Genomic DNA, 23,653 nt, shown 5'->3' on the forward strand with positions numbered 1-23,653 from the left:
GTTATCTGTATTCTCTCTGTGTTAAGTAACTGTTCGTAATTATTTGCTTGTGTTTACCCAACGGCAACCATTCTCTGTTCTTAAATGTGCTACACATGTCTACATCCTTGACACAGAACTGAATCCAAAGACATATTTATCCCGAACCCATGAATTTCAAAGCCGTACCAGAATGTGGCATTTTCTAGTTTTTGGTAGAGATCTGACAGAATCTCTCTCGCACGAAAGAAAAAGAAAAATTGGCCCAGACTACATTTCCCATCACTGAACAAGGTAGTGTTTTGAGACAACCATAGGCATGTCGCTCTCTACTGAAAAAAGCAATCTTTCTAAACAGCATAACGGAAAACAAATAGTAGTTGCACATCAGATGTACAACTGGTTTAATTGTGTTCCTTTTCCCCACTCAGAAGAACAAATTTTAAAGGCAGTTAAGTATAACATCGACTGAATCACTGTTGCATATTCCATGCGGAATTTCGCTTCATTGTGCCACAACTCACACAACCAGGCCGCCATGTACAAGTCCCTTCCCTTCATTCGGTCTTCACAAAGTCACTTCTGGCCCCATCGATGTACGTTGCCTTTCCTACATTTGTCATCCTCCAAATCCAAACAAATGCCATTTTTCCACCTTATAACCCCAAGGGGAGCCAAGCTTCCCATGTGGGAACTCTTGGCCTGAGATTTACAGTCCTTTATTACAGAACATACAAAAGGCTTTTGGTCCGGAGACATCATTGTTGTTGTTTTTTAAAACTATTTTTTACAATGATTGGTTTTTAAAAAACAACTCCTGCAGGAATGAGTTCATATGTAAACTCTTTCCCAACACATCAACATTAAACTAAACCTGGGGAGTTATCTTCTACTCTAGAAGGTAGCCACGTCCAAAAGAATCTTCTCCTTGGCTTCCTTTATAAATGCAGTTATTGGCCAAGGCATTGTAAATGCCTGGCTTCCAGAAATGGCTCCTTCACAGTGTTTTGGGAATTCCACGTTACTGTGGCACACAAAAAAAGCTGCCATTTGCCTTTTCATTTTCCTTTCAGTGGCCATTATATGGATCAACCAAAACAATGGCACATGGCCATTGTGCTGGGCTTGCGGGATAAAATTATGGCAATGACTTGCCTGTCACAAACCACAAACTCAGTTCCAAACAGTAGACGGTGTTCTTTAACTTAATCGTCTTTTCCAAGAAAATGCTTGGCAACATCCTGCATGTTACAGAGAACCCTTCCCCAACCTATAAAAAGCAGCACTGATTGTTTTTGAAGGGCAAACAAAGAACTGAAGGGCCTTATTGTTCAGATTTCATTTAAGTACAGGCTGAATCCAAGACTGAAAAGTATCAAAACTCAGTTTTAGCCACTTCACACATGTGGCTATCTCCTTTGGCTGCTTCTTGGACATGGAAAATGCTTGCACGGTGTCGATCCAACACTGCGGGGGGGGGGGGGAATTAATGACTCTGCTGCCATTCAATGAATGCCCTCAGGTAAAAGCAGATAAGTCTTAAAAGGCATCTTTCTCCAGTGAGGATCTCAGCCATACACTGATGTTGGAATTAAAGCGTTCTCAGAAAGCACAATATTATATTAAAGGTTCTCTGTGTAGATAATGCATGGGCTGTTCTCTTCACAAAGCTGCAGCTGAACACTTGAGGCAAACCACCTTTTGGCAGAACCCAGCCTGTAATTGAGCGTGGTCCGGTAAATGTTCTTAGCATGCTTGGGGAAGATTATAGTTGTACTCTGGAACCTCAACGGCTTCTGGCGGGGCTCAAAGATGAGCTGAGACTTGTAATTTCTCCATGTGCAGTTGGGGGCAGCAATGATGGTCTCTCTGTAAGTGGTGACAGTGGGCATTGGGCAATAGAAGACATCATCCCTGTAATGCCTATCCGAGCCATATTTTACCTCAGAGTTGCACCTGCAAAGTTAAAGGTAAGAAAAGATAGCAAGAATACATAAGAATATAGGATGAGCGTTGCTGTATCAAAGCAAAGATTTATATGTTCCAGAATCCTGCTTCCACAGCAGCCTAATGAAGGCAACAACATTTCTCACAAAATACCTGTATCTGGTACTGCAGGACATACTGCCTCTGAATCTGGAGGCTGCATATACAGTCATGATAAATAATAGATACCAATAATCTGTTTAATCTGCTTTTTAGACAATCATTTCAGCCTGTGGCCACCATCACCCTTTTGGCAGCAAATTCTATAAACAGAATGTCTTTTCTTTTGCTTGTCCTGTGTCTTCTGCCAATCAGTTTTATCCTATGATCCTGGGGTTCTAGTATTGTATCAGAGAGGCAGAGAAAAAAACATGACAATGTTTCTTCATTCTCTTCATTCATGACTTAATTTTAAACCTCTGTCATGTTCCCACTTCACTGTCATTTTTATACTCATGCTAAGGTGCAATTCAGGAAAATTCAACAAAGCAAAATACCAGATTCAAGATGTAAATTCTATCAGCTGTACCAACATCACCCAGATGGATGGGAAAACATGCGCTCAAGCTTTTGGGAAAATCCTAAATCTCAAGACTATGAGAGGTCTCTGGTAGGAGAACAGGATAGTAATGAAAGGAGCTATCAAGTGCACCTGCCTGTATCTTCAATAGGACACAGATAGTAAGAGGCGTATTTTGTCAGTGCTGAATGGATGGGAGGGAACTGCCAACACCTTTGGGGGGGGGTCTACTAATAACTGTGTTATTTAATTTATCTTGTTTCTCTCCCTGTGATCATAACAAGTGTCCTAAAAGACAAGTCACTGACACTGGTACTGACTTTGCAAATCAGTATCTAGAGACAGCCTAGTTAGTTTATGCTAACCCCTCTTGAACAAACATCCTTTACAGTCTGAAAAGCAGACAAGTCTTCAAAGAATCTGGAGGGACAGACACAGCACCCTCTGTTGCCAGCTTGCCCTAGGGGTTTTGCATGGTTTGCTGCTTCCAGATCTTTGAGGCGCAACCAGCAGCAGCTGAGGAATTTGCAGCTCTGTGTATAAAAAAGATTAAACGCCGGGTGTGGTGCGCAGCATTTGCCAATACCCTGGAGGAAGCTTGGCCCACTGAGCAGCACACGTAACACAATCTTCTTAATAAGTTTTGCACAGTTGGACTGAGAGGCTAGCAAATGGTTTAGCGGAGACTGGGTGATCTTCAGAGCAACTGGAAAAACATCCCTGCCAGTGGTGGCCAACCTTAGGCAACCCTTTAAAAATGGTGTGTGTGTGTGTGCGCGTGTGCGTGCATGCATGCATATACATGCATATGCACCCTGACATTGTGCTGGAAGTAGAGAGGAAACTACAGCAAGGGTTTGGCACTGGAATGACACATTTGCAGTCACCTGGACTGAATAGTCCATTACGCAGTTCCAAAACTTGAGGTGGGTAGAATCTTGAATTGAGAAATATTTTAGCTGTCTTGGCTTCCCTTAACATTCTTTAGAAGCTTTCCAGCTAACAGCCTTCAATTTCACCTTGTATTGTTGCATTTACCGGCAGAATTTAGCGCCAATGCCAAAAAAGTCGCACCACCATGCCCCTGATGATGGTGGTGGTTGTTGTTGTATGCCTTCAAGTAATTTCCAACTTACGGCCACCCTAAGGTGAACCTATCACAGGGTGTTCTTGGCACGTTTCTTTAGAATGGGTTTCCCATTGCCAGCCTCTGAGGCTGAGTGAGTGCAACTTGCCTAAGGTCACCCAGTGGGTTTCTATGGCTAAGCCGGGATTTGAACCCTGGTCTCCAGAGTCATAGTCCAACACTCACACCACTACATCATGCTAGCACCTGATGAACACTGCCCCAAAAGAATGAAGGCCTGATGTCACCTTTATTGATACATCTGACTTTAGTCAGACCACTGTGCTCTGCTACATCTGCAGCACCCAAGGGAAGTGATAGAGGGACTCATCTGACAGCTGACTATTGGAGGAGACAGACACCATAAAATACGAAAGAAGGCAGCAACTGTAGTGATTCATTTTGGAGTCAACTACACAGATCTAAAAATATTTATTTAACTCTGTTTTTTCAGTAAGAAAGACCAAGCACAAACAACACGTAAAAACACTAAATTACAGTTAGTTACAAAGCACAGCATTTACTACTGTAAGGGCAGTGACGACCACGTTCAAAGTTCCTATGGCCTTTGCTGTCAGGCTTCACCATTTCCCACTAACTGAGGACTATTGGTTCCTTTCTCTTGGTCAACACCACTCTGTTATTTTTTCTCATCTTTCTCCTTGGCAGCTCTGCTTCTCCCTCCTGCTTCCCTTTGTCTTTCCCATCAGTAGCTCTACTTCTTCCCAATGCATTTCCCATATCTTTTCCTTCAGTGATTGTGTCTCTCATTTGCAGGCTCTCCTGTTCTTTCTTTTCAATGGTTCTGCTTCATTCCATGGTCTTCTCTCTCATTCAACTATTTTTTACAATCAACCTCTTACTCTCTGTGTTGCCAGTTTTGCTGAATAGCCTGAGGGCTACTTTGCTCAGCCTCTGGTTTAGTACGATTTAGATGCCTAAGGCCACAAACACCGACTATGAACGGCACCTGTGTATTGTTGTTGTTACTGTATTAACAGGAACTGAGCTCCGGGGGAAACGTGCACTTTATCCTTATCTCCTAGCAAATGTGCTCTTGGTTAGGGCTTCTAAAAGAAGCAGAAACTGGTGAGCATTCAATGGAATCTACAGAAGAAATGAGAGACATATCTCAAGATGCCCAAAATATGGTTGCTTTATTAGTAGGAAAGCCTACTAATAAAGTTTCGTCCTATATGCACTCAGCCTTTGTCAGGGGGCTATTTAGAATCAAACTGCAGAAATGTCTGAACCAGCAACTCTCAAACCATTCACTGGACAAGTGAAAAATGGTTTTCATCAACCTCTGAAGAGTACCTTAAGGGTCAAAATGCATTGGATGTTGCTACTAATAAGACAACCATCTTTTGAGCATTCTGAGACACACCTCTCCTTTCAAGGGTTCTATCAGCCAACCTAGGAGCCATACTAGCACACTGTAAGGGGCTCAAAACAAGCTTTCCAACTGCTTGAACAATACACTATTCAATAGTTATTGAGCATACTCAATCCTCCTCAAATTTTGCTGGGAGTAAGAGGATCTACATATCTTTCTAACCTGTGGTTTTCCTAAGTATTCTGATTCTTCCATCTTGTTTTTCATTTTTGCTCCAGTTCTATTGTACGCACAACACCTGACTTTCACTAATAAAGGGTATTACAATGAAATCTATATCTTACCCTTTCTTCAAAGAGCTCGAAGAGGCATACAGAAAAGGTTATTCTTATTTATCTTCACAATGCCCCCTTGGCTAAGCAGAAACCTATCTTTACTCTTCAAAGTCTACACTCTATGTAGTATGGTATACTGACTCTTAATGACAATAGTGTCAAACATGAAATGGTGTTGCTCTTAACATTTAATTTGACATCTGGATCAACATTTATGGGGCTGTGGACAGATGTTATTAATAATATATTTATACATTATCTCAGTAATCCACGTGTCACCCTTGAAATGCAGGGTGCTACAGTATTTAATGCTGCTCAATCAAAGGAAATTTAGGTAATTGGGAAATATGCATATGGTGGGATGGGGTGAGGCAGAAAGAAGATGCAGCCTTTTAAAGTTTTGTGATGGTCCCTTAAACTATTGGTTTCATAAGGATGAGGTACGGAGGATGACTTGCATAAAACTGGAGAGAGGCACGAATAGGCCTATGAACAGGGCAACTGAACTGCTGGTGCTTTGGATACAGGTTGTCATGGCAAGCAAGTGAACTTTTAAGCAACAGAGCTCTCCAATGACTTTTACAGTCATTGGGCATTGTGCTAAGACCACCAACTCATTTTAGTTCATGCCGCGCTCCAGCTGTTAGCAATCTTCTGCCTCAAATCAGAGATGAACTTGACGTGAGATCTAAGAGGCAAGCCTTCATCTTCCCCCACTTCCTCTATTATGCCCCCCTTCGCTCTTCTTAATTTCAGCCATTCCTGTCCATTCCCTCCCCACACACCATCATCACCCACCCACAACTCCTGACTAAAACAACCATCGACCCATTCATAAACACCACTAATCAGTTGCAGCAGAGAGAAGATGGGGAGGAGAACCAAACTAAAAGAGGGGTGGGGTGGGGGAATAAACCCATTCTGTTACCTAATTTCTTGCACCGGTTCAGGGTTGACCTCTATGCTTTCACCAAAAAACACAGGGTACATCCGCGGCCTTATTTCTGATGTCGAGGCATTCAGAAGAACGAAAGGGATCTATAAAAAGGGAGAAAATGAGAAGAACAAAAAGGAGACTCATTAGATGTTAGAAAGCTGTCAGGATGCTTACGGTATAATTTGCAATGACTTCTAAGCACAGCTTAAGAAAACCATGGCTGCCAACAGTTCTCACAGTCAGCCTGTTCCCTACGAATGCATTTAACTTCTACAAAAGGTACAAGCCAGTTCACACATCCCTGTACCCAAAATCCTATATGTATGTTGGGGCTAGAAGGCAGCTTAAGAGGCTCCCACATCGTAACCAGGCATCAATGCATATACCATAGGGCAAAAGTGTAGGAGAGTTACTTTTTTGGACTACTACAGTAATTCCTTAATCCCCTGGTGGCACTGCAAGGGTTCTAGGAACTGTAGGCCAAAAAATGAACTGTGTGAAGGTCCGCATAAGCCAAAATGCTATGATCACTTTACCTCAAAATAAGTGTGAAAGAATAACAAGAAGCAATGACAAGGACATACACACAATCCATGTTAATATGTTTTTTTGTCTCGCAATGGGATTTCCTCAGAGATAAACGCCTCCTCAACGGGATTTGTATATTAAGCCTGTGTTTACCATCCATGATCAAACGTGAAATAAAAGATGTGAAATCTAAGATACATAGGTGATGAAAATCACATGAACAGACAGCTTTCACCATGTGGGGGAGAACAAAAATGTGATTGTCTTGTTTCAGACAGTGCCTTGGTGCTAAACTATTCTTCCTCAACCTGTTGTCCTCTGAACATACTGGATTACAGCTTCTTCTACATGGCATTCTTGGATGTCGAACTACTAAGGCTGAAGTATCTCCTTGAAGGGAAGGCTTTCCAGGTAGCAGAATGGCTCAACCCACACAAAATGGCCATTGGCTGTTCTCAACACGTAGGATTCTAAAGCTTCACGTTTTCACCGGTTCTTTGTCCTGCACAATTTTGACCCTGGGCAAGTACCTTGCTGGCTCCCACGTGATGGTTAGCCATAGTTCAGGAATGGCAGCACAACCAACTTGTCAAATGGGCACCTGCATTCTGGATTATGGAGTGTTTGAGGTACCATCTTTTCTCCCCGCCATTTTCCCAATAGCGACTTTTGGGTTTCTGCCAGACATCATTGCTCTAAAAAATGCATTTAGCCCTTTTTTAATCATCTTGTTCTGTCCTGTAACTATATCAACAACAGCTGGTGCTCATACAGTGTTATGGAAAACAACCTTTTTGATGTGCCTCTCGCATTGTACCCGAAAGGGAAACACAGCCTCGCTTACTGGTGCTGACCTGCATTCAACCCTAGTATTATAAGCACTGGCAAGGAGGAGTAGGGTGGGTACAAGTTTCTCTTTATAACTCACAGAGCTGTGGCCTTTAATCATGTCCAAGCTTCAGTTAATTGGTAATTTTAATTGTTCAAACTGAGAATTTAGGGCACATGGCAGTTGTTTTTTAAAGGCTACTTTTAGGTTCAGGCATATTGCTATAGGAGGGAACAATAACGAAAATATTAAATTAGCCTTCCATTTAAGTACTTTGATTTGCAGCAACAGCTTTAATTTGCAGTTAACATCAAACATCTTTTAATATAACTATGGTTGTTTTTAGCCTGCTTTTAGGAGTTTAATAAGAGTATTTTAATGTGTTTTTAAAATGTTTTTCTCTCGGTATTGTTTTAATTGGTTTTTATCTGTCCATTGCTTTAGGAGCCCTTATGGGCTGGGCAGTGATGTAGAAATACTTTAAATAAATATAATAATAAATAATAATATCACCAGGAGCATTGCGTCTGAACTCTCTCCCCACAGCTGCTATCTTAGCTATTCCCAATATAGGAAGCTGTTTGATACCATGTTGCTGGCCATCATAAGTCCCTCGACTCTACCGCAGTGGTTCTTAAACTTTGATAATCTAGACGCTTTGCACTTTAGCTTCCAGAAGCCACAGAATCCATAGTCAATGGTCAGAGATTCTGGGAATAGCATCCAAAGTTGAGAATTGCTGTTCTACAGCACAGCTGTGAAATCTCTGGCTTTTCATGACGTTTTCGATTATGAACAGTGGCTCCCAGAAACCCTCACTGCTGGTCGGATGGCTGAGGCTTCTTGGAGTTGCAGGCAAGAAGGCAAAAGTTTCCCCACCTCTGATAGGCACTGTTCACTGTTTGAGAGAAGAAATTATATCCCTGACCTACTGGGAAGTGAACTTGGAAACTTTTGCATGAAAAGCCAGTGCTCTGTCACTCCTCCTGTGAGAATGAAGGCAAAGACATGTGGTCCTCTACATCTTGGTGGTCTACAACTCCCATAATCCCCCACCAAAGGCTATGCTGGCTAGGACTGATTTGTGCTCCAATGCAATAGTTTGCGTAGGACTTCATGTTCTTCACTCCAAAAAACTCTTGTTCCTTACAGTTCTTCTTCATCCTACAGGACTATTCTACCTAGCTTCAGACTCTGGCTTTCAACTGAATCAGTAACGATCCCAAGACAGAAGGCTTCCAAAGATTCTTCCAAAGTACTTCCAAAGATTCATCTGCCTGCAGTCCAGTGAGTAATAACTATGTCAAAATGGATAAGAGAGAACCAGCCATTTGCTTGGGGTTTCCCAACAAAAAGAAACTTCCCAAGAAAGGCATCTGCCCCAGTGGTAGAGTGCAAACTTTTGTGTATAAAAGGTCTCAGGTCCATCCCAGGCTTCTCTAGTTCAAAAGGCCAGGCAGCATGTTGTAAGAAAACGGTTGTTGTTGTGTGCCTTCTAGTTGTTTCCATCTTATGGTGGTCCTAAAGTGAACTTGTCATGAGTTTGTCTTGGCAAGATTGGTTCAGAAGGGGTTTGCCTTTGTCTTCATCTGAGGCTGAGAAAGTGTGACTTTCCCAAGGTCACCCAGTGGGTTTCCATGGCTGAGCAGGGATTCGAATCCTGGTCTCCAAAGTCATAGTCCAACACTCAAATTTCTGTGTCCCATTACCTCTCATATTTGCCTGGAATTCTGGAAAGCTGTCGCCAACCAGAGCAGTCAATACTGAGTTAGAAGGACCAAAGTTTTGAGTGGGCATAACACAGTTTCTATTTTCCCTATTTTAACCAATAAGTGTGTTTTGGATGGGATCTCTGGAACATGAGAATGTTCGAGGGGCGATCTGTCATTTGCTATTGAGCAAATGATGCACTGGATAATTAGCAGTATAACATCCAGAAATTCACCAAATATTTACATACACACCTGACTTTCTCTGGGGAAGTACCTTCTCAAGTAGAGAACAAAAGATTTGCACAGGGCATGTTGGTGTTCTGGTTAGTAGCAGCAATTGGTGAAACATTTCTGCTAGAACAGGGGAAAGGTCTAGGAACAGGTGTTTTTCCCCCCTCTGTATCTGGTTATGTTTTTTAGGAAATTTTGCAAGCAAGGAAGAAACCCAGTAACTTATTTGTCCATCTCAGCACAGTGAAAGGAGTGGGAAGAACCTATAAAATGGAAAATACAGTATAGCAAATTTTATTCACCAGACAGACATCACGGGAATTTTCAGGCATTTTTGTAAATTAAAAGTACTCATTACTTTTAAACTAACAAGAAACTACTTATGTCTTTTCAAAAAATTGACATGAACACATCAGCCTTTCATAATCGTCCAAACTTGGCCACTGAAGAACGTCCTGTATCTCTTTTCTTCCTCTGAACTGAAAAGGAGATACTAGGTTGTCCAACGCAGCCCTTACACCCAGAGAGGATCCCCACCAGAGTTTGGAAAAGTAACTTTTTGGCCAACAACTCCCAGAAGCCCTCCAGCCGGCATGTTTGCAAGCTCTGGCGAGGTTCTTTTCTGAGGTTGAGAGCTACATTGGGCAACCTATTATTTCTTTCCCCATTCGGAGAGAGAAATTCTAAAGCACCTTGGACAAATGTCTTGGAAGATTCCAAAAAAATGCCACAAAAACAGACAGCACTGTCCCAAATCCTACTTGTTATTCCCAACTCTGTTAGCCCCACAGAATCAATGGATGAATGGTGCATCAACACATAGGTAAATCCCACTGATTCAATAGGTCTACTATAGTTGGGACTCAACAGAATTCAGGCCTATCATTTTCCCTTCAAAACCACACTGAGTGGGAAAAGCAAGATGGTATCCAGTGGTTCTATTCCAATTTCTGTACGTTTACTGAAAGATGAAAAACAGGATGTTCTTGTATAAGTGTGTACATGAAGAACCTAAGCATGTACTATCAACATTAATGATTGCAAAAAATTTCTTTAGCTCAAAGCAGTTTACAATTAAGATAAAATAACAAAAAGGTGACATCCAAGTAATGCAAACTACAAACCATAGTAAAGAATACCAAGCCCCTCTCTGCATTCGTAGCACCCCGCTCTTGCCTTCCTCTTAATACACAGAAATTGAGGGACAGGGTTAGCAGCATAATCCACCCAGTTTTGATATGAAAGAGAGAATAAGGTCAGATTTGCAAATAGCCAGTAGTTACCTGTGCTGCATAAATGTATTCTGCAGACAAACAGACATGGAAGCTTTACAGAAGTCATTTATTTATTTCCTTTAATCTACACAAGTCACGTAAGACAACTTGACTTGGAACATTCTTATCTGCTAGTCACTTTTGTGGCCTTGTTTCTAAGAGTTCATAAACACCTTAGTTATCCTGTTCCACAGCTGAACTGATATACTAACTATGGAGTGTTTTTAATGTTCTCCTTATCCTTTATGGCTACAGCCTAAATACGTTCCTTTTTAACATAATTTCTGCTGGTGTAAAAGGTGGGAACTAGAATTCCAATGAATTCCAACCTTCTCTCTCTAGAGAGGCAAAATGGCACCACTGGAAAGCCAGCAAAGTTACCGCCAACTGTATATCTACCTAGGCCAAATGAAGCAGTTCCCCCTGCCCTGTCCTCACCCAGTTTGAGTGTGGACTGTCTTCATGAAATAAGCTCAGTTGTGCACCAAATCTTCCCCATCCCTCCCTTAAACCAGTTTTTTTTTAAACGTGCCTTTTGCTCTGGATTTTGCAGGATGATCCAGAGCACTCTGTAGTGCCGCTGGGTTGCTGTCTATGCTACCTTCTGTATCACCCGGCGCTGTCCCCCAGTTCTGCTGTTGCCCAAAACAAGGTGCCCAGCATCAATCTCATGACTGGGCACCTCACTGGGATCGCAGAGGGCGTGACTTGCACCAGCAGCAGCAGCAGCAGCACTGGGCAACACAATGCACAACTCAGTGCAAGATTCCACCCAGTGTCACTACGGAAGTAATGGGGGAAATCCAGGGCAGCTCTGGGGCCAAAAGACTCCAGGCTGTGCTTGGAGTATTCTGGCCGGTGTAGACAAGCCCCAGCTTCCAGAAGGAAATAACAGCTTTTCTTCTCCCTTTAATGCCAAAACTGGTAGCCACTGTTTTAATCATGCTCTGGACTTTTACCAGCTGATCTCCAAGCATGAGACATTCAAAAGAGAAAAAAAGGATATAACACCAACTTAGACTCTTACAAGAGTCCAGAAAGGCAGGCTGTGAGTTTTCAGATTTTGACTCTGGTTAGGCTAGATGGGTTCTCTCTCTCTCTCTCTCTCTCTCTCTCACACACACACACACACACACACACACACACACACATACACACACTCTTAAGCAAAACTGCCACCGGCACTTTCAATAACCACAAACAGACAAAGGCCTGAAATTCTAGCAATGCAGTGGTCTCTTGTGCCAGAGCTGCTCAAACGCCTGGCCAACAAAAAAAAAAGCAGTATCCAAAACCCAAGCCAAGGAATCCAAAATCTGTGCCAAGGAAACACAAACGCTCGACTCAGTATAAGCTATGGAAAGCAGGGAAATTTTCAGAGAGTTACTTATGACGTATAATATATTCTGACTGGGATTTTGCAGAATTTGACTGGTTTTTGGCAATACTGGAGGAACGCAAGTGAAAAGTGAAAGAGCAACCGGGCCTGGCCCAAAAAGCCCACCCTGATTCACCTGAAGCCTGCCTGTAAACCCCCTAAATCCTAGCCACTTGGTAATTTCTTCCCCCTATTTTCATTCTTTTCTCTGTCAATATGAGGGACAGAAACGTTTTTAAAAGTAAAGTAAGATTTTATAATTTCCCCGAGATTCTACACTCTAACAGCAACCAAGTCTCAAAGTTCTGCTCCCTGTCTGCCTCAGAGCTATGAAAAGTTAATTTTTGTAGACCAGTGGTCCCCAAACTGTGCTCTTTAAGGGATTTTGGACTTCAGCTCCCAGAATCCCAGACTATTGGCGAACAAAAGCTCTTAAAGAGCACACTGTTGTAGACTGTGGCTCCCAATGCCCCTTAGACAGCTTGGCTAATACCTCTATTTACTGTACGTTCGAAATATTGACTCTGGTAGGATGGCATAATGCGCCATTACTTGACTTTGCCACTGCAACTTCCAGAAACATTTGGATTCTTCTTTGAACTTTGCCAGGTGCACTTCTGCACAATCCATCTTTTATTGCTGACAGTGGCATCAGGGCAATAGGGCACAAAATTTGCCCAACCTAAAACAGCAGGCCAAATTTGCTGATCAACTAAAGGCAGGCTGGCTTTTGAGATCTAACTCTGATGTTCATGTCTGTTTAATGTGCATTTGATACACATTGGGTAAGTGCAGCATAGAGTCACCCCACGGATATTGATGTGAGTATGAAATTGCTCAACCACCATGAGATGCTTTAAAGGAGTATCTTTAGAAGTATCTAGGAGTGTCATATCAACCCCCTGAAACGTTGCCCAGTGCTGTGATGTTTCTGCTGTCAGAAACAGCAGCAAGGTTATGCCAAAGAGACAGAAAAATGTACAGCATCACCTGTGAAAGGTGGTGTTTCCTGTCCAGAGTGGGTGGGTTTATGTTAACAGTGAAAGCCCTGTTAATCTGGAGCAAGAATTGCATCAACACTCATCTCTTTCTCAGGCCCTTGACTCTAAAGTGTAAATGCAATGTTAAAATGCAGTGAGTCAAAGATAGACATTGTACGCTGTGGGTTAAAATTAGACATTAAGGGCAATGTATATTATCCATGAATAACCTATTCACAAGGAGAAGAGATGCATGCCTCAGTGATCAGACTAAGAAATCAAGCCTGTGTTTAACTTTCAATGAACGATCACAAACAAAAACACTCTAAATGCAAGTTATGTAGGTATGGAAAATCACATGCTATGACAGATGTCTTTTCCCACTTGGGGAAGAGCACTTCAAAATCAATGATAAACATATAATCTAATTTGACCCAGATAGGTAAAGCTGCCTTATTTGTTGTAACAAGCCTTTGAGTTTCAATGGATCTTTTACTTGAAAACTGCATCCTTTTTGAAAATCTTTTCACAGTGGGAATAAAATAGCTGAAACTACTCTTGGCTACCGTCAAGAAGCAGTATAGTGAAGCGTTAGTTCGCTACTTTATAAATGCTGCTTTAAAATATGTTATGTTATGTTTTGAATCTATCTTCTATGATGAACTCTTAAAGCCAGACTGTCAGCTACTGTAACAGTGCACTCTTTAACTGTAGCCAAAACAGAGCCACCAAAAAACAAGAAGCAGGTATCAGCATGCTCAGGAAAAATGGTCTGCAGAAGTATGAAAAAATGTTAGGAGGAAAACATCGAAGAGGGCAATCCCATTCACAGTCCCCCCCCCCATCCCCGCCAGCAAGCCAATTTGAGTTGAGCAGACTCATGGGCTGTGCAGACCGGCCATAAAGACCAGACTGGGGGCGGAGTCGGGGCATGGCGTCCATATGACACATGCCCCAGGCGCTCAGCATCACGGCGCTCCTCTGCCACTGCACTTACATGACGCAGCACCAAAGACGTGTCTTTGAGCTGCGACGCCGCAGCTATCGTGCCCTTTCCAGGAAAGGCCAGATTGGGGCTATGGCATGCAGTTGCCATGCCCCCGATCTGGCACAGCAGGAGGCGGCTGCAGGCCTTAGGGGTGGTCTGCACAGCCCGTCAGTGACCACAGAATACTCTACATCTGGAAAAAAGGAGTGGAAATATAGCACAGTATCTGGCAGTGGCATCACCAGGTTTGGTGATACTCAGTGTGTGCCCCCCCCCACTGTTCCCCCCTTGTGGCTTCATCACTGGGCCAGTGAAGAAGCCATGAGGGGTGCACTTGTCCCTCTGCTGCCCTCACCACTGTCTCAGCTCCCTCCCTAGGGAGGAAGCCAGGCCAGCAACAAAGCCAAAAGGGGTGTGCTCGCCCCTCTACCACAGCATGGGGAGACCCCACTAAGGTGTCACTCCTCCTATGGGGTGTCACCTGGTACAGTCCACAGCCCTTGCACCAGCCCAGTGACACTGCTGGTATCTGGGCATACTTTGGCCTCACTAGTAGAGATGATAATGCTTGGTAAGGTGGAAGGCAGCAGGAAAAGAGGAAGGCCACATTCCAGATGGATGGCTTCAACCAAGGAAGCAAGGTTGTTGACAAGAGAGTGACATGGTGGTCGCTCATTCAGGGGGTTGCCATAAGTCAAAGTCAACTTGACAGCAGTTAACAACAAACTCTGGAAAGGGGCATTGCTGGTTATCTCTCAAGGCATCTTTGATTGTGATTCCTGCATGGCAGGGGGTTGGACTGGATGGCCCTTGTGGTCTCTTCCAACACTATGATTCATGATTCTATGGTTGGCTAGAACCCTAAACAGAAGCATGCTTATGCTTGAATCCTATTGGTAGTTCTAAGTAGAGTAGACCATTGACTGAATGGGATTTATGTAAGTGTAGATTCCCTAGTCAATAATGGACCCAATGGCCTGTTACAGACAGGCCAAAATAAAGCTGCTTCGAGTCACTTTGGAGGTATGGTATTTCAATGATGCATGTGTCCTAAGAGTCCAAAAGCCGCACCAAAGCCACGCTCCAGTTCTAAGGACTGGAATGCAGCTTTGGTGTGGCTTTTGGAGTCTTAGGACTCATGCATCATTGAAATACCATACCTCCAAAGTGACTCGAAGCAGCTTTATTTTGGCCTGTCTGTAACAGGCCAATGAGTCTATTCTAGTGAGGACTATCAATAAGATGCAGACCTTACAATGCCACTTTTTGTAAAACAGTAGAAAAACAGACAAATGAGAACTTGGAAAAGTTGGTCTCTTAAACTAAAGCTCCTGGAAGCCCCAAGAGACCACAGCCAGGCGGAGGGTATGGGGAGCTGTGGTCCCAAAAAACTAACTTTTCCAAGCTCTGGCCTCTAAATAAATAAATACATGTAAACATTGGGATCTGCAGGCAAACCATAAGTGAGAAACAGCTTCCCCTCCAAGCGAGTCCAGGCTCCATTTTCAACACTGGCTCAGGCTTGCAAAGCTATTTTAAAATCCAGACAGCAAAGCCTCTACCATGCCTATTTGCCATCACCTGGCACAGGGCAAGAGGAAGGCAGCCGCCGCCAAGAACGGAGCACGTGCTGACACCCAGAGAGGAATGTCTAGGCGCTCCAAAGTCAGGCACCGCAGATTGCTTTGTTTTTCTGCCCCACCAGGGCTTTTTCTTGCTTGGGCACAGATACTGAATCAGCATCTAAGGCTCACTGGCCTGGGGTTCGAAGAATGTTATTTAGACATACAGCAACTGTTTGCAAAAGGGCTTCTTACAAGTTTGGGAAGGGGTGCTGGCAGAGAGTGTACCAAGGGGCACTTGTTTGCTCTATCCTGCTGCAAAAGGAATATAAAAAAGAAAAACCACAAGTGGTTTGAAGACATGATTAGCTGTATGATTCTATGTGCTCTGGTATTTTCCCCACCCTGCCAAGCCTGATCTAGCCTTACAAACACAACTAGAGTAACTGGCAGCAGGTTCTTTATCTTGAAACGTCATACAATTAAATTGTGTTTTACTGCATGCTTACGTTACTATTTAATTCAGATAAATAACTTGAGACATAGGAGGATACCTGGCTCCCATCACACAAAATGGGCCCACCTTGGAATGCTTTCTGGTACAAGTGAACCCCAATCTCTGTGCCACGGAAAGCTGGGTTTTGCAAACTAAACAGATTTGGGCAAATCAAATTCATAATTCATGCATCTGATATCTACTATCTAGCCAGGGGCATTGTGTGGAATATGAAGATAAGGGAGTTCCTAACATGCTTTTTTACAAAACATCTTCCCACCATCCCTACCTTACCAAGAGGGAGGGACCCCCCCATCCTTGACAGAGCAGTACCTTTCCATACAGAAAGTCACCATGCAGTCCCCCAAACATCCACTTAAAATGCTTAAGCAGCAAGTGATAGGGAAAGACCCTCTCTAGCCAAGGTCTAAAAAGCTACTGCTAGTTCAGTGATCATATTGGCTGCAGGATTCTGGCACTTGTGGTCCAAAAATGGTCTCCCCCCTCCCTCAACTTCTGTGCCCATCAGAGTAGACAACTGTAGGTTAAATGGACCAAGGGTATGGCATGGTATACTGCAATCCCCTATGTTCTAACTAAACCCAACAACAACTGCATAGGGATATCCAAGAGCAACATGAGTATGCCACCCCTGGGTCTTTAGAAAGCTGGGAACTTGTGCGGATGGAGCAGAAAATGATGTGAGATATGTGTTTGCCAACACAAGGGACCACAAGCAGGGGGGCTTGCAAAGTTATGTTCCTTTTATTCTGACTCATCAGTGTTGTCTCTTTGTATTGTACATACTTAGTCAGCTACTGCTGAACCAACAAAGCGTTATGAATTTATACCAGTTAAGAAATCTCTACATCAGCTTTTCCTGCTGTGGCATCAGATTGTAATTTCTATCGCCCCATCCAGCATAGGCAATGCCTGAGGTGACAGTTGTACTCTAGTGCATTTGAAGGGCACCTGTTTGAAGAACAATACTGTACACTCATTCTGATCAGTTGAATCAGTTTTATGTATTTAAAACATTTTGGGCATCAATATTTTTTTTAAGGGAAAAAAAACTGTATTCAGCCACTTCTAGCTTTTCAGATGCACCAGGCACTGCTTTCACACTTTGAAGTCTATGTCCACCACATAAGAACTAGAAACTTGAAAACTCACCAGACAATACAACATTCTGCAAAGTATCTGTGCCACTCCCAAACGTTGGCAGATACAGGGCCCTAACTGTCATTCTTAACTAGACATATTTCCAAGTAAGGCAGCTGAATAGGCTTGCAATCCTATACACATTGACTTCAGAGTAAACCCCAAGGAATACACTGAGACTTACCTCCAAACAACCATACACAGATAATGCATCCGATTAAGTGGACTAGAGTCCCCGAACCCTGATGCTAGAAATTTCCTATTCTAAGTCTCAAAGGGGATACAAGATCCCTTTATAGTTTTGTCTTAGTCTTTGACTATTATTTCTTTATCAGTTCAAACAAAAAACACATCCCAAAGTAAGACTGGTTTATTTGAGAAAGCAAACGTCAGCAGCTGAGTGCAGCCTTTGTTACAGCAAAATAGCATACCCTTTAAAAAAGACCCCAAAACTTTTATTGTGGTATGTAGCCTCCATAACAGGTCTGCACATGCCACTTTGAATATACATACAATGAAAGGCAGATCATATTCACTTGCATGGTTGCTTCAGGTGAGTAAAATCCAAGTCCAGGAGACAAGGCAAGGGGAAGCATTTTTCCTCCTGTCAACCTGTTGGTGACCTTCAGATTGATAACTGGAATATATGCTAGCAGTCTGTCTGTGAGCTACTAATGTTTGTGGCTCTATTTACAAGAATGATGAAAGAGTTCAGAGCATATGTCTCAGTGAGTCCTTTCTGTCAATTCTGTAAGCCAGTTAGCCTCTATCCCCATAGGACAAGCTGCATACACAAACACAGATCTCCATCCATGTTACTAAAGATCCAGGGACTCCCAGAGAATAATTTGCCAAGACTTTCGTTCTTGGCATTCAACAGCTGGGCATCAGAAACCTCATCCTCAACAGAAACCTCAGCCCAAATCTCATGATCTACTAGTAGCTCCAAACCAACTTTGTTCATTTAAATTACTTCTGTATCACCTCCCACAAGGGCTTGCGAAGCTATGAACAAATAAAAACCAATGAAAACAATATGAAAATAGAAACATTTTAAAAACACACTGAAATACACTTTAAAAACTACTAAAAGCTGTCTAAAAACAATCCTAGAGTCCAGTTTTAAAACAGTTGAAATGTCCATTTCAAACACTGAAGAACAGCATTGTCTTAGTGCCTGCCAGCCTATGCGCTACTGCAGGCACTGTTACACTGTCTTGAGTAGGAAAAGAGACCCCTGAAGGCTATCTAGATACCACTACTTTACCCCACAGGGGTTTAACTGTCACTTTTTCTACCTCTAGCTGCAGAGACTGACCCTCTCTGTCCCATGGGAGATGGGAATCCTATAGGCATACAAATGCACCCACTGAGCAAAGTCACATGAAGTGAGTGTGGGAACAAGGAGACCTTTAAAGGAAAGCTTTTATTCTAAGCAAGCAATCTTAAATTAGCAAAAGATGACACGAAGGCACCTTCCGTCAGGCATTGCTTAATTGTTACAAAGCTACCAAACCAGTCTAAGTCATATTCAGCTGAGGTTTAGAAGAGACACAAGCCCTAACGCAACTAGCTGAGCATTCCTATTCGACTCACAGCACCAATGGTTCTGGGTCTTGGATAGTCATCGGAAGCTAGGAGACTGGACCTTTTTGTCCAGCCTACAACCAAGCTTCCCTAGGGAAGGCAGGCCTGCACTTTTCCTTCAGTCCCAAAGTCTTGGTCGCTTTTGTCGCTTCAGACCTGGGCTAGAGCAATGGGGACAGTCATACCCACACAGCCAATCTGTCTAGCTCTGTTTGGGATTATAGGAAGTGAAGGAAAAAGCCTTACCAGTTTGCCCTCCTTGCCATCCTTTCGTGGCCCTTGTGCCAGGATATCGGCGGAAGAGCTGCTGCCTCCAGCTCTGCTTTCAAGGAGGCCTGGAGACAACGAATAGAAGGGTGGGCTGGGACTGGGGGGCAGCCCTGAATCCGGGCTATCGAGGAGACCTTCCCGGTTCTTCTCTTTGAGGCTGTCTTCCATTCCTTGCAACTGCAGGTGCCCCACCATGACTGGTGGGGAAGGAGGCAAGGGCAAGGGCTGCCAAGCTGAGGGAAACCCACCTCCTCCTGCAGGGAGGCAAATGGAGGTGGCACATGCAGAGGGCTCTCAGGTCAGCCTCCTGGCGCTTCCAGTGCTCCTTGTAAGTCAGGGGTGGCCTGTGATGCTCCAGCTGGCCCTGTGGGAAGAATCAGAGACAGCAGCTATAAAGAAACTGATCCCCATTAGGGCAGGTGAAGGGAACTTTTTGTTTGAAAAAATACAGTCCAAGGGACTATGGCTCAACAGTAGAAAAAGTATGGGAAAAGTCCTGGTTGTTGTTATTTCCACATCTCTATGCAGACCTGGGAAAGAGCTGTCTCTGTCTGAAACTCTACAGAGAGCTCAGAGCTTGGAAATGTTCCTACACTGCCCAGAATCCCCTAACAAAGAGTCTGGGATGGTGAGAGTTGTAGTTCAAAACAGAGGGTGGGTGCCCAGGTCTCTAGCCATGGTAAGGGTTTTAGACTAGGACTAGGGAGCGGGTGTTGCTGTGTGCCCTCTTGTCAACCCTCGATTTAGGTCCTCCAGTGCAACTGTATGGTCAACTTGAACCAAAAGTCGCACTGCAGGATCTAGAGATTCCTAGAGAGAACACCCTGCTTGGCATTTGTAGCTCCTCCAATGCAACTCTATGATGAATGTCAGGCAGATGTTACCACAGAGTTGCACTGGAGGACCTAGAGAGTCCTAGAGAGTTGTTATTTGTGGTTTTTCCACATTCCACAAACCCCAGCGGATAACAAGGCTGCACTGTACACATGCAGAGAGAAGATGGGGTTAAAAGGTGCTGCTATTCCAGAAAATTGGAAAAGAATCAACCATTTTTTTAAAAAAAAATTAAAATTGGAAAATTAATTTAAACTTAAACATTTGAAATTTGAAATTTGTTATCGTTATTATTGTTGCTGTTGTTGAAGTTGATTTCTATAGCGCCGTACGTTTTGCATGGCACTTTGCATAATCATCCAAACAAGAGTACAGTTAAAGCCTGCCTACAGTGGACAGCCTACGCTCCAAAGCAGCCAAGATTAATACAACAACAGCATCATTAAATAACTCTAAAACAGTAAGCTATACAAGTGATAAACATGGACAGGATGTACTAGAACAAATGACACTGCAGTATTTGCCCATAGGGGAAGCATACTTGCCCATAGGGAATCATTGGGGATGACTTGCCCATAGGGAATCATCACTCCCTTGGAAAGTGGTGGAATCTCCTTTGGAGGGCTTTAAGCAGATGCTGGATGGCCATCTGTCACTGGGGAACCTTTGATTGAGAGTTGCTGCATGGCAGAAAGGGGTTGGACTGGATGGCCCTTGGGGTCTCTTCCAACTCTAGGATTCTATGATTCTATAAGGGAATACTTGCCCATAGAGAAACCATACTTGCCCTTAGGGAATCGTAAGGGAAGACTTGCTGATAGAGAAACCATACTGGCCTATACAGAATTGTTGGGGTATACATTGGGGAATCACTGAGCAGGCATTCCCCAATGATTCCCTATGGGCAAATCTCCCCCAATGATTGCTTATGGGCAAGTCTTCCCCAATGGCTCCCTCTGGGCGAGTCCGCTTCCCCTTCGGGGCCCTTCTCTCGGCTCCCTCTCCCTTCGGATGGGAGCCAGGCCTGCTGGGGCCCTCTCCCTCGCTCCTCAACCCCCTTCGGTCCCCCTCCGACTAGCCGAGGCCCCTTCCTCCCTCCCTCCCTCCGCTGAGGCCCCTGAGGCGAAGAAGAGCCGCCAGACCCTTTCGGTGGCTCCTTGAGGGCTTTGGTGGCGGAGCCCCCTCCGTTCCGCCGCCCGGGGAAGAGAAGGCAGGCAGGCAGGCAGGCGTCGGGGGGCTGGGGCTCGGCTGCTGCTGCTGCTGCTCCTCCGCCTCCTTGGAGCCGTCGTCTGCCCAACTCCAGGCCCTCCTCCTCCTCCTCCTCCTCCTCCTCCTCGGCTGAGGGAGAGGGAGAGGGAGGCGCCGGCCGAGGGCTGGGTTGCTTCTCCCGCTTCTTTCTGTCTCCCTCACAGAAACACTCCCCTCTCTCGCTGGCTCTCTTTTCTACTCCCCAAAGCCCACCTCCTCCCTCAAAAGGGGGGCTTCTTCTTCTTCTTCTTCTTCTTCTTCTTCTTCTTCTTCTTCTTCTTCCTGGGAAAGGCTCTCTTCCCCCCACTGAGGCTGCAGGGAGGGGGGCACCATTGCCTCACACACACATACACCCCCCCCTAAGAATTGGGCCCCTCCAAAGGCCCTTCTCCTTCCCAGCCTCCCCATGCCTTGCCCCAGACCCCAAGAATTCTGCCCCTCTAAAAGCCATTTTCCCTCACAGAATCCCCTCCCAAGATTTGTGCCCCCTCCAAAGGCCATCTTCCCTCACAGCCCCCCAAGAATTCTGCCCCCTAACAATTGTGGCCCTCCTCCAAAGACTGTTTTCCTTCACAGCCCCCCATGTTTTGCCCCAGGCCCCAAGCATTCTGCCCCTCCAAAAGCCACTTATCTTCACAGACCCCCCCCCCCAACACTTCTAACTGCCAATAATTCTGCCCCATCCAAAGGTCTTCTTTTCCTTCTCAGCTCCCCAATTTTGCCCTCAAGAACCGTGCCCCAAAGAAATCTGCCCCTCCAAAGGGCATCCTCCTTCATAGCCGCCCCCCCTAGAATTCTGCCCCCGAAGAATTGTGGCCCTCCTCCAATGGCCATTTTCCCTCACAGCCCTCCCAAGAATTGTGCCCCCCAAGATTTGTGCCCCCTTCCAAGGCCATCTTCCTCCACAATCCCTTAAGAAATATGCTCCCCAAGAATTGTGGCTCCCTTCAAAGGCCATAGTCCTTCACAGCCCCCTAACAATTCTGCCCCCCAAGAAATCTGCCCCCTCCAAAGGCCATTGTCCTTCACAGCCCCCCATTTTTTGCCCCAGACCCCAAGCATTCTGTCCCTCAAAAAGCCATTTTCCTTCACAGACACACACACACAATTTCTAGCCTTGCCACCCCTCAAAATGTCAGCCTAGCCTTTACAAAACAACAGTTTTCAGCATCCCAACCCACAGCGGTCGGGGAAAGTGACCCAGGGAAGGCGAGGATTCTAGTGTGTCCCAGTGCAAACAGTTTTCGATCTTTTCTTCGCTCAAAATGTGGCACTGCCAAATGCTGGATTCGACATTTGAGCCTCCAACAGGCCCGTGCAATGGGGAATGGCGTCCAGTGCTTGGACTCTTTCACCAGAGCAACCTGCCAGTATCCCATAGGTCTAAACTAGATCCTTAACATGCCCCAGCATCTCCAGTGGTCCATCCACCCGGGGCATATCACCCGCGCAGAAACAGGATTTAAAATGGGAAAATCCCGCATGACGTTACGCATTAACGCGCACAGAAAATGGACAAATCTGCAAAAGTGGGATCGTTTTCACACAATGTTGGGGGGCACTGAGCATTAATCCAGCATTAATCCGCACAGAAAGTGGACAAAATCGACTGCTTTGTACTCTCGGGGGGACTCCCGAAAGTAAAAAGCAGCCGATTTTGTCCCACTTTCTGTGCGGGTTATTTTCGCGTTAATGCTCAGTGCCCCCAATGAGTCTGAAAATGATCCCGCTTTTGTGGGATTTTTCCGGGCTTTAAATCCCGTTTCCGCACGGGATTTAGGCACTTGGCCTCCCATGTGAGAAACTCCTTAGTTCAGTTTTCTGTCATCCGTACAGAAAGGCATTTCCATTCCCCTCTTTTTGGACAAAAGGACGACAGGCAATGCCCGCAGACTGTGAGAGGGTTGAATTGTCCCCTTGTCCAACATCTCCTTCAGCTCCTCCTGCTTACAGTGGACCTTAAGACGGCCAGGTTCCTCACATGAAAAGCATTTTGTGTGAGTCTTGTCTTTTGGTTGGCCCTGGTGTTTTGAAGGCAGCTGCTGAGCAGGTTGAGGCAGTTGTGTTGGCCTAGGGGTGTCATCTTTGTATACCTGGAAGCGAGAAGTTCTCTTCTCCTTCCAAAGTGATGCTTCTCTGGCTTCTATTTATGGAGACGCCCTACATTAAGGTGTGCACAATGTCTTCTGCTGGTCTCCAGGTAGTGATCCGCAACTCTTCCTGCCTCTTCCAGGGTTTTTGATTCCTTGTCCAGTACATTGTGGAGAAGAGCCAAGGGAGCATGCCACAAGGATAAAATGGAATTGCGGTTTGTTGTGGCACCAGAGCTCTCTGACAGAGAAAGCTAAACTTCTCA

The 23,653-nt window shown here is 44.6% G+C and overlaps 1 protein-coding gene across 2 annotated transcripts; it reads right to left on the reverse strand.

The window, feature by feature from the left end:
- Positions 1–339: 339 nt before the first annotated feature.
- Positions 340–22,551, reverse strand: LOC149281124 (refilin-A-like). Of its 2 annotated transcripts, none has more exons than XM_089499720.1 (4): positions 22,479–22,551; positions 19,192–19,579; positions 6,211–6,320; positions 340–1,935 (listed from the first exon to the last, which is right to left on the reverse strand). In XM_089499720.1, the coding sequence occupies exons 2-4, from the start codon at positions 19,408–19,410 to the stop codon at positions 1,602–1,604; spliced, it is 663 nt and encodes a 220-aa protein (XP_089355846.1). In that variant the 5' UTR covers positions 19,411–19,579; positions 22,479–22,551; the 3' UTR covers positions 340–1,601. The 2 variants fall into 2 exon arrangements, with proteins under 2 accessions (XP_089355846.1, XP_089355845.1); XM_089499719.1 differs by lacking the exon at positions 22,479–22,551 and adding an exon at positions 21,192–21,360.
- Between the last annotated feature and the right edge of the window lie 1,102 nt (positions 22,552–23,653).

This window comes from Sceloporus occidentalis, unplaced genomic scaffold (genome assembly GCF_023333645.1).
Source record: "Sceloporus occidentalis isolate IW3139 unplaced genomic scaffold, rSceOcc1.0.p SCAF_138, whole genome shotgun sequence".
NCBI classification, from domain to species: domain Eukaryota; kingdom Metazoa; phylum Chordata; class Lepidosauria; order Squamata; family Phrynosomatidae; genus Sceloporus; species Sceloporus occidentalis.